Raw genomic sequence first — 12,204 nt, forward strand, 5'->3', positions numbered from 1 at the left:
TAAATATAATACAAAATGGTATATTCTTTAGGTTTAGGAATAGTTTTTAAACTTTGAGTTTGCAATAGGTTCTCCGACCTAGGCCAAATGTCTTTTTATCACATATAAAATCGCATACTTACATACATACTTACATACTTAAGATCATTAGAATACGATTAAACAATTTTATACATGTTATTAAAACACATATATAAAATAGAATTATATGCAAATTGAATTTAAAAAATCCGTCGTACAATATTCTTTAAGCAATTAATTATTCCATTAATTAATTTTACTAATCCAACTAAATGAACTATTTTTTTGTATCATCTTCTTTGCAGAGTGCGCAACTGGGCTCTTAAATTTGGCGTTGATTTATGGGAGTTTGGTCGCCAATTTACCAAAATGAACGAAATCAAAAGTGTGAGTAAATACTTAACACACATTTCTATCATATATGCATACAGTCACATATGTCTGGGTGGGGCTAAGCCCAAACAAATATCAATGGGATATATTTATAAGTCAACATTGGAATATAGATTGGTTAAAAGCTCTGCTGACATTTGTAAATGGCTGCGATTGCTGTTTCGGGTTGCTTTTCGATGTGGGCGAGGGGTATGATGGGGGAGAGAGATGGGGTTTATTTGGGTCTTAGTTAAACAAATATGTTTAAGCTGCGGCTGCGATAAGAAATTATCGATAAATACGCAGACGATGCCGGCTTAGTGCCTGGCTTTACCCTCAAATGCGTCAATTTTTGTTCGTGCAATTTTCTTTTATTTTGTTGTTGTTGTTCTTGTTGTTGATGTTGTTGTGGCTTTTGTTGTTCTGGCGCGGCTCTAATGCAATTTAAACACAAATAAGGCTAATTGAGGCGAGGCTCGAGCCTAACAGGGCTGGGCGGATGGCTGGTAGTGTATGCCCTGTGTCTGTGTGTATCTGTGTTAATAAGCATGGCTGTTTGGCTTTGGTTGACTGCCGCTTGCTCGCGTATTTTTTGCGTTTAATCAGACGTGCATGAGCTAGTGGGCTGCCTTTATTACGATTCTCTTTATACGACGCGCATGAGTGTGTGCGTGTGTGTGTGAGTGTATGTGAGTATGAGTGGGTGGATGGTACACACGCACACCACATATATGCATACACAAACATGTTGGAAGTAAAACTTGTGGTATGAGTTAAAAAGTTTGAATACGCTTTAGATCGGATGAAATTTTTAATATTTTTTAAATAAGCTCAAAGTTTATATCTAACTTTCAAAACGATTAACTGGTATACAAAATAAAACCTCTCATTAGTTGCCAAAATGTGTACTTTATTTAGTTTATTTTATTTTTGTTTATTTTATTTTAGTTTATTTTATTTTGAAAAATACAAACATGCATATATTCTTTGTTTTTTTAGTTTTCATTGTTACCCCGGTACTTAATCTAGGCTTAATCTAGGCTTATTTAGCTAGCTGAGCTCTTTAAAATGAATTATTTTTTGTAAGAACGTATTTTACTATTGTAGCAGTATATAAATATTTATATATAGAACATAGCTGTGTTCAATTGCAAAAGAGGTGAATGTAACGCAATTGTTCACAATTTTTTAATAAAAAAATTTTTACTTTATTTTTTCTTTTATTGACTATACTTTGTATCATATTTAAGTATCAAATGAAATTAAATTAAGCAAAAGTCTAGTGTATCCTGCTATATCCCCTATTTTTTCATGCCGATATATACTCTTCAGCCTTTTGCATATGTGTTCAGAACTTAACCCTTTCAGTCCGTTTTAATTAATGAAGCCATACATATTTACTTTCGACCTTTTATTTCGCTTATATTAATTTCATTTTAATTTAAATTTAAGTGGCAACAAATTCTCTTCCCTTATGTTGCGTACAAACTCTTACTAAATCGTAATATTGCCCCATTGAAAGGGTGTTATATTCAGCAAAAAGTGTGTGTGGGCAGAGTGGGAGCACAAGGGGAGAGACTGAGAGACTGAAAGGGCAATAGCAGCAGAGGCTGGGCTAAAATGCAAATAAATTTGCTGGCTGTGACTGTCATTGAGTCTGTAATTGTCAAGTGACTCGTTTTTGTTGCTGTTGTTGTTGGCTGCGTTGCCGTTGCCATTGCTGCTGACAATGTTTGTTTGTGTTAATTTAAAGAGCACGTCGCGTTGTGCAGGCGGCAAAAAATGAAAATCTACGCCCAGATTGAATTAAATATCAAGTATACGCGACGTTGAACGCCGTGCAAGTTTTTTTTACATAGCCTGTGCATGTGCGTGAGTGTGAATTGTTATTTGGCCTTGTGTGTACGTTCGCTTCATAAACATAATGTCATAACACTGTGCATGTGTGTGTCTGTGTGCGCGCGCCTTGTTCAACATTAGCGCGTTCCTTTGGCAGGGCAAATAAATTGTGTGCTTAAAAATTATTGGCATGCCCAAAATGAACGAAGGATTGCAAATGCTGACATGGGTGCGTTAGAAAATGTCTGAACAATAAATAAGAAAAGGGGAACTACGCACTTTTGCTTTTAAAATTTTGGGTTTTCAAAAGATAAACCATTGATAAAGGATTTGATAGGCGTCTTGAGATTTATGGAAAATAAATAAATTAAAAAATAAAGAAAATCGGGTTAGTTATTGAATGGATCGTGTATATAATTGAAGTATATATAGTATTTTATATATATAAGATATATAATATATATATAATATATATATAATATTTTATATAGTATAGTATTTTATATATATTTTATATATTTTTTTATATACAGCTAAGAAGAGTTTCTTGAGACAAAGCTGTCAGCTTGCACTTTTTATCACTACAAATGCATAAATAATTAAATTTTATTAAAAAGGTATGTAATTTCAGACAAATCCTTGTAATTTTGTATAAAAAGCAAGCCAAATTTAATTATCTAACTTTTTGGTAAAGTGACCTAAGCCATTTGACAGGCGCTTTGACCCAAATATTCTCTCAACTTTTCAATGTGACAACGAAAATGAAAAGTATTGACATGACATTACGACAATATTAATTCGATTCAATTATGGACAACAGTTTCTACTTCTTTCAATTTTTTTTTGTCATCTCTTGACAGTTGCCCTTCAAATTTTTTATATAAGAAAGTTTGCTGAGCACAAAATAAGGAATTAAAAGAAACTTGAAAATGTTGTCCCATTTTCCATTTTCCTTGTGAAGTCATTGTTATTGTTGTCAGTTGTTGTTTGGCATTTTAAAGTAGCATAATAAAATGTAAAACAAATGCAGTGCACACGTTCAGCTATGCGAGTGCCGCAAAGGACAGCAAACCATGGCGAAAAATGGCTGACAGAATGCTGCGGTGTGAGCGAAACAGATGCATAAGGTTGTACGTGTGTGTGTGTGTGTGTGTGTGTGTGTGTGTGTGTGTGTGTGTGTGTGTGTGTGTGTGTGTGTGTGTGTGTGTGTGTGTGTGTGTGTGTGTGTGTGTGTGTGTGTGTGTGTGTGTGTGTGTGTGTGTGTGTGTGTGTGTGTGTGTGTGTGTGTGTGTGTGTGTGTGTGTGTGTGTGTGTGTGTGTGTGTGTGTGTGTGTGTGTGTGTGTGTGTGTGTGTGTGTGTGTGTGTGTGTGTGTGTGTGTGTGTGTGTGTGTGTGTGTGTGTGTGTGTGTGTGTGTGTGTGTGTGTGTGTGTGTGTGTTGGGAATGTGTGTGTGTGTATTTTGGATGCCTGTGCGTGGCGCATATTCATTTATTTTATTTTTCGTTACTTTTTGCGCTGACTAGCTAAAAAATATCTACCTAAGCCATGAAATATGTTGTTCAGACAGACAGATGCACCCCAAACCCATACACACTTAGTCCTAACTCACATATAGTAGTAGAGGCAGCAGGAAGAAATTTTCGATCTGTCTTCTCTCGAAGTTTTAGTTACTCTTAGTTTGCACTAAGTGTTTAGTTTATAATATTACCAGTCAATATAAAAGTTATATAATAAAAAGCATGAAAATTGAAAATTACATAACATTTTTCTTAGTTTTTTAAATATTTTGAATATATCATTATATCTATTTTTTTATATATAGAATTTATATATAAAATTTAATTTTATAAAGTTTAGTTTAACTTATCTTAAAATGCATACTTTATAAATACTTTACCTTACTCTATGAAAAAAATGGAAAATTTTATATTTTCCATAACATAATGTAAAATTTGTTTTAATACATCAATATATTTGACATCAATTTATTGTAAAGTTAAGACTATTTAATATAAATTGAAGACAACAATTCCAATTGAAATTTAAAGAGTTAGTTGAAGTTGTATTTGAAAGATTAACAGACATGAGTGCACACATTGAATGGTAGGACATTAGAATTCTATTTACTCAGCTGCGTTACAAGCCACATAGATTTGTTATAGTAACCCCTGGAACAGCCTAAACAACAAACACACACACACACACACATATAGACGAAGGGCTGGCATGACAGCACACAAAGTGTTACACATTTGTGCTGTAGCCCAAAATGACAGGCAGGCAACGTGGCGTATACGTTATGTGCCGGGTATGTACATACATATATATATATAGAGTGGGAGGGCGGGGCGGGGCGGTGAAATGAGTCGAATCGAGACGAGACGAGACATCGATGGCAAATGATGATGTGTTGCTAATGATGATGATGATGATGGCAATGATAAAGTCGCTGTTGCTATTCTTGTTGTTGGGATCATTATCAGGACACATCTTGCGTCTCGGCATCTTCTGCTTGTAAACATTTTGGCGGACTTCGTCTTTATCTCGACGCGCGCTGAATGCAATGAAATATGGGTCAAAATACAAGTCAAAATTGCAAAACAAATGCCATTTCGCATTTTCTTGTTTATTTCTTTTCTCTGCTCTTAACAAAGCTTCTTTAACCTTCGCCTGCTGCTGCTGCTTGGCTAACTCCTATTTCTTCCATTTCTGCCATTTCTCTCATTTCTCTGCATTCGCATGCAAATAAATTTAAGCGTGCGCTCATTTTGCACGTAATACAAAACTTTTTAACTGCTAACTGGCAAAATGGTAAAGCGGCGCGTGCTGTCATTTTTCGTTCTATTTTCCCGTTTATTTTTCTTTTTTCCTTAAACGTTTTTTTTTTCCGTTCACTTATTGCCACAGTTCGCCTTTCTTAGCCTGTAGCTTGCAAATTATTCTCCCCTTTGTGTACTTGGCATTTGGTCTTTCAGTCTCCGCTTATTGAAGGTAAAAGTAAACTAACTGTAAGCTGACTTGATTGCAATTGCCCTGCGGGTGGGTCCGTGTATGTGTGTGTGTGCGAGTATTTAGTTAAGAGTTGTCGGGCATGGGTCGCGTTTGAAAGACTTAATCAGTGGCTGAACTGGAACAAGAGGCGATTCGCGCACAGTTTTATACTAATCAAGGTTCTTGGAATCATGTCACCTAAAGATATCTATATTATAGATCCGTACTACTCCACCGTTCCTGGGGGTATTATAAGTTTCTCATAGTAGGAGACAATAGCAATAAGTATGTTGAAACAGGATTTAAAGTTGATTCGATGTAGATATTTAAGCTTTTGTTATGGAACTTTACATGGGTTCGTCTTTCCTTGAAAAACTTTTTTGTTTTCCAAGACATTTTTTTACTTAGCCCGGCGTTTGTTAGATTTACTCTGCTTCTTACATAAAGGGTTTTCATCTTTGGCTTCCTTTTATATTACTTTTTAAAACTATTGTTAATTTTTACAGTACCTTCTAATTTTAAATTGTTGCTCAAATCTTTTCCTTAATTTATTGATATTTTTTATATGTTAATAAATCAATATCATTTAATCCCAATTATCAAAATATAAAAAAATATACTTATATTTAACTTTTTTTCAATAATTCTACATTGTATTTCAATGCAAAATTTTTGGAAATGAAAAATTTAATTCAAGGTATAGTTTTTCATTTACCATGTGATCTGCCAGTCAATTGTCTCTTGCTGTTGAAATACAAACAAGAATTTAAATTTTCCAATGTGTTTGTGGTGCAGTCTTTGTGCGAGTGTGTGTATATGTGTGTATATGTTTGCGTATCTATGCAATTATAATTTTTGGGGTGTAGCCCAAAATGCAGATTGTTGGCCATTTGTTTGGGCAAATGCTAACTCCAGCTGGAGTGCCTGCAGCGCCCCTCTGCCAGATATCAGCTCGACCAGCTACCAGTTACCAACTCCCCTTCCCCAATCCGCACAGCTGCCCCCACTCCCCATCCATGCTGCAGCTGCTGGCTGCATGTGTAGGCTTTTGGTGACAAATACAAAGCGCTTGTTAAAGGCCAAAAGCGTTGCGTTGGGGCTAAGAATGGTTGTGGCCATGCTTTGGAGTTGTTAGTGTGCAAGTGGGTGTGAGTACGTGTGTGTGTATGTATGTGTGTTTGGCTAACTAAGTGTGTGCGGCCGTACAGTGTTGCGGGCTGTAAAGAGACCAATCGTAAATCAAGGCATGACTACCACGACAACAACAATGAGGATGAGGACGCACTTGAGGGGCGTGCCAAGGCAAATGATGGAGCCAGTGGTCGGGAGGGGTTCCGCCGGGGTGTTGAGGTGTGTAGAAGAGGGGGTTAGCCCCCCACCCCTTAGGCTATGGGTAACTCAACTCTCTGAGTTGAGTTGCCCTTTGTGGTCCAGAGAGCTGGAGAATGCATTAAAGTTGAGGCACAGGATCAGGCCATGGCTCAAGCTCGATAGTAAACACAAACATACATATATATATAAAGATATGTATGTGTGCATGCATATACATATATAGTATAGTGTAGTCAGTGCTTGTCTATGCAAATATTTAAGTCTGTTGTTGTCGTTTGGTGGCGAAAATTGCGAGCATGCCATACTACGGCCAGAGGCTGGAGCGACAGCGAGGGGAATATGGCAAACAAATGTAAATGCCCAACAGTTAAGGGTGCAATGGCTTGAAGGGGGCGGTGTTGGTGAGGGGGCGGGTGGTGTGGGGGTGGGGGTAGCTATTAAAGGCCATTGGTAAGTGCCTGTCTATAGTGTGCTCGGTGGCCCTAATGAAAATATAAAGCAAATTAAATATTTAATTTAATCAATGTGTAATGGGACTATAGTTGGCACCAAAAGGATATTAGATTTCCCACAAGAAATCTGTCGGCAAACGCATTTCCACATGGAAAACATGAAAAACTAAATGAGAATTCCATTTAACATGGGGTGGAAGTTGTTGTCAATATCTCGCTAGTAGTTACTTTTCCTTTAGGGATAGGAGATATAATAATCTTTATCGTAATTTATTTTGTTTGTATATTTTGAATGAATATAATTTGTATTACGTGGCATACCAGAAAAGAATATAGATTAATAAGGTATATTTAGATAGGTTAATGGCAAATTCTTATCAAAAACTAAGAATCTATGTTCTTTTCTGGTTTGTGGTTCAAGTAGCAACAATTTTTGGATTTTATTGGAATATCATTATTTTTTGATTAACTCTTGCTGGACTATTCAAGCTGGACTAATCGTCTAAATATTATGTAATTAATATGAACTTGTGGGATGTTGGAATATCCAATAATAATTTTGCAAACATTGCGCGAGGATTTCTTTCATAATATTCATATATGAATTTCAGAAAATGGAAACTAAATAAAAGTGCAACAACTTAAAGTTGCAATTACCAGTTGAGCATGCAGCCAATTAAAAACTGAGGCAAAAAACCCTGCCAATTAAAACTTTGTGGCAAAAACAACATAAAAACAAAATTAAATTGCGTCAGGGAAAAACTAAAAACTCGAATAAGTGCCGAGGTATTATATAAAAAATTACAAATATAATGGAAAGGAATGGAAAGTAAAGGAACGTGTAAAGGAAGCTGCGCTTCAATGCACATGGAAACATGCGCGTTGATGCTCAACAATGTTGCCAGACAAGGAGCAAAGAAGATGGTCGGAGGGGGGGTGGGAAGGGGGCAGTTAAGAGAGGAGAGAAGGGAAGGGGAGATTGCATAGCAGACGACATCTTCATTAAAATCTAATTAGCGCATTGCAAAGCGAGCCAGTTGGTACTTGAAAACTGAGTCCTTGACTTGGCTTTTCACTGGCAACAGTTTGGCAAGAGCGCACAATCAGGCAGGCATGGGTTGAGCAGGCAGGTGAGCAACCAGGTGAGCTGCCAGGTGAGCTGCATGCGTAAGCTGCTTAACTTGTGCTGGAATTTAAGCAGCAGCTGCCAGGAGTCAGGAGTCAGCCAGCGAGCGAGGCAGGAGTAGCTCAGTGCTGCTCAGGAATGTCAGTCATAGCTGTTGTGGAGCCAGGAGCAGGTGCACCTTTCCCATTGTCCTTGCTCTACTTAAAGTTGATGCTGCTGCTGCCAACTGCACACGCATGCAGCCAGCCAGCCAGCGAGCAGGAGGATTGCGGGATTGGGTTTGAGCCTTCGGGGCGACTTCTTGCGCAACATTTTCAAATTCCAGAGTCAACCGCAAAATGAAAAACTTTCTATGGCTGCTGCTGCTGCTGCTGCTGCTGCTGCGCGTGCTGTTGCAGCCACACCCCCTGTGCACGCCTTAAATTGTATACATATTGTATATAGATTTTTTATTTTATGTTTTTTTTTTACTGGCACACACACACACACACATGCAGCTGCTCGGGTATGTCCTTCAGGCGTGCATTGCATTTCGATGTTGCTGCCGGGAGAAATTGCTTTATAAAATGTTGCAAGCTGTGCGGGGAGATTGGTGGCTTTGTGGGCGTGGCCATCGGCGAGACCATCTTGCTGTTAGCTTTTCTTATTTTTCCCAACCAATTCCTGCTGCGGTTTCCTTGTTTGACATGCTTTTAATTTTCAATACATTTTTCTTTCTCCTGTTTTTTATTTGTTGTGCTCAGCTCTCCCCCACATTGGCCATTATCGCTTTTGAGATTTCTTGAGACGTTGCTAATAGTTTTGATATTTTGAGTTGCTATAAATCATTTTCAATCAGCGGCACATAATAAAAAAGCTGCTCCTGTGCTATATATAGATATTTATATATATATATAAATATATTGGTAGCCGCAAGTTGCGGCATTAATAAATATCTTAAGCAGTCAAGTGGAAATGTCAAGTCTTAAAGCTTTGCTGTTATCCAACTGTTTAAATTACGCTTTTAAATATTGTAAAATAATATGGATTGTTGCTGATTTCTAGATTTCTATTTAGCTGTTAAATTTATGGTAAACAATTATGATAAGACAACAAAAATATTATTATTTGGCTTTCACAGAACACTAAAAGTAGTTATACTCTATACATTTCCATCTTAACAGCAAATAAATGATTAGATCAAATTTTGACCGATCCTTCCATTTTGCGAAAATTGTAAGCCAAGTAAACGGATAAATATTGCTGGATTCTCAAATATGTTTTACATATGCATTCAAAAAAATTAAAAATATATTCTAAGGATATGATTTTATATCCTTGTTTACATTTGTCTTACGGTTTTGCAGATATGTGAGAATAGTGAAGCTCGTACAAGCTGAGTTTGGTGAAATTATCTTGGAAAACGAATTGCTTGCCATACAAAAACTCATTTACCAACCGATTATTCCTAAAGAGCTATATAATATAGTAGTGCGACCTTATTAAGACTTGACACACATATAAGCAGCATATTTTAAATATTTAATGCCATGATTGGGTAAGATAATTTGATAATCGATCGTTCCTATGGCAGCTATATGATATAGCGGTCTGATCCGGCCGGATCATATGTACTGCCTTTAAAACTGCCAGAATAGTTCGCATAGAAGCAGACATAGAACGGACAGATAGACATGGCTAATTCATCTCGGCTGTTAAATCTGATCTATAATATATATAATTAATATATGGGTTACACATTCAGTACACTCTTTAAGAGTTTAAAAACTATCTTAATAGTCCAATCATTACCAAATAACAAATGAGGCAGTTATTGGTTGTCGTGCTTCGCAAATGTAGCGACTGGAAAAAGTACATGGGCGATCGTTTAACCCGCTCGTATGATTTGTTTTCCATCCCAATTCGTGACAGTGCTCTGATTTGCCTGCATTGTCGGGCTGTCCTTTGGCCCAGATATCTATATTTATGGGTTGTCCGTTTGCAAACCAAATGTGCGCGCCTTCTTTGGCCAGATCCGTGCCCGAAGTCCAATATAAATGTTCGATATTCATTGCACGTATATATCGATTAATTTCATACCATTCGTCGATCGTTTCGATTGATATCAACTCAGCGTCCATGCAACGACACGTTTCGTAAGCATCGAACCAGTTTTTCAGTTTGTTCACCTCGAAAAAGTAAAATCCATAAGCGATCCTAACGAATGGAGCCGTGGTAAGGTTCGTGTTCGATGGTATATCTATATGAAATATGCTTCAATAAAAAGGATCAAGGTATTCCCTTTGAAAAACTTACCAGGCGTTATAACGGGATGCAATTTATATGACAAACATATCGAGACTAATCCAAAGAACTGCAGAAGACACACGTATTGCCCGAACATTTTTGCTATACTCATTTAAATCTTTCAATATGCCTGCCTTTTTATATTAAAAAATCAAAAAAATGTACTCAGTGAAATGGGTAAAAGGGTATATTAGTTTTGTGCAGACCCTTGTCGAGCAGAAAAACGCATCGAAATTTAAGATTTGCCTTACCACACACTGATAAAATTTATATTTAAATTTTCTATAATTGTTTTTATTTTTTGTTAATTAAGCAGTTATTCCAGTTATCTTACATGAAAGAAAATACCAACGTCGACATTAGAGGCCTAGTTGAGGGTATCTCTAAGTCTATTAGTTGCGAAACACGAAGTGAATATTTATATAGATACATTTTTAAGACAATTGTTTATCATTAGTAAGCAGAAATTTCGGTGCATGCTCATTTACCTGGATCTACAAACAATTGAGAATTGTGATTTGTAAGATGTGCGAATATTTGGATTTTATTTTTTAAACATTTTCACTTGCGCATCAGTTTATTAACAAGTTGTTGTTTGTATTGTTTTGGCAAATATATATTTCAGGTTAATTGAGATCATGAAACGAAAAAAAGGTAGTAATATTATTTATTTTTGTATAAATGATTTCGAATGTATATTGACATTTTAACATTCCTTGCAATACCATGTAGTTTATTCGCTTTGCAAAGTTGCAGAAGGTTAACGTAAAGGATTAGAATTTAAATTATCCAATCAAAATGTTAAATATATTACAGCAATAGACATACATATATCGATAAAATTTGGCATAGAAGATAAAAGTAGACGGTTACACAGAGTAACACACAAATTAAAGGGAATGGTCCAAAATAAGAGAGATTGTTTGCGGATCGAGAAAAAACTAAATTGAAACAATTTAAATGATTTAATTTGAAACTGACATTTTTGCCTTTAAAATACTTTATTTGAACATAATCTTTTTAAGTAACTTATTTCAACTTGTGTTTTTGGACGCCGGACTTTACGGACAGTGTTGCCATCTTGTGTTATCAATAGATAATGCTGACCTACAGAATCAGCTTTATTTCATAACCGTTCAGATTAAACTTTCTTGCGAATTCTAGCATAATTTCAAATCAATTTTGTTAGCTGTATGTGGAAAAGTCTTTAAACGTATTAAAGATTATTCTGCGCTATTCAGTCAATAAAATGTTATCCGCTTAGTACACTAATGCTACTTCCAGCTATCAGAAGTCTTACAAAGGGGCAGTTGTTTTTCCCAAAGTGAAAATTTTTACAATGGGAAAGCCTCTCCTTTCCCCTACGGAGAGTATACAATAGTAAGTTATTCTTATAACTTCAGAACAAAACAGATTTTTAATGCAGCTAAAAATTTCGCATGTGCCTTATTAAGTTTTAATTCTCACATGCCAAATTATGTAGAGATGAAGATAATTTTCGACTTTTCATGCCATCGACTTTCGTCTGCATCTATATATAAATTTTGTATGGTAGATGCTTCCCTCTTAAAAATCACTTGGCTGCTTAATGTGTCTAATTAAATTTCACATGCCGTTGAACAGCAGACAGTTGCCCCGTGCGCTCTCTCTCTCTCTCTTTTTCGCTTTCAACTTTGGCGTCATTTTCCTTAGCATTTTCTAGCCAACTTTTCCCACACACACATACACACACACACACATACAACCAACATACACATGAATCTGGCTGCTACGAGACACGCATT

At 36.3% G+C, this 12,204-nt stretch overlaps 1 protein-coding gene across 3 annotated transcripts in view; it reads left to right on the plus strand.

The window, feature by feature from the left end:
* The window catches only part of stol (stolid), a 54,406-nt gene that overhangs the window by 18,555 nt on the left and 23,647 nt on the right, over window positions 1-12,204 (plus strand). For all 3 annotated transcript variants that reach the window (XM_064690888.1, XM_064690887.1, XM_064690889.1), the window contains exon 3: window positions 327-408. In XM_064690888.1, coding sequence (XP_064546958.1) covers window positions 327-408 — 82 coding nt within the window. The remainder of the gene's footprint in view (window positions 1-326; window positions 409-12,204) is intronic.

This window comes from Drosophila montana, unplaced genomic scaffold (assembly GCF_035044405.1).
Source record: "Drosophila montana isolate Dmon_TW-CO22-7 unplaced genomic scaffold, ASM3504440v1 contig_3286_1, whole genome shotgun sequence".
Taxonomy (NCBI): Eukaryota; Metazoa; Arthropoda; class Insecta; order Diptera; family Drosophilidae; genus Drosophila; species Drosophila montana.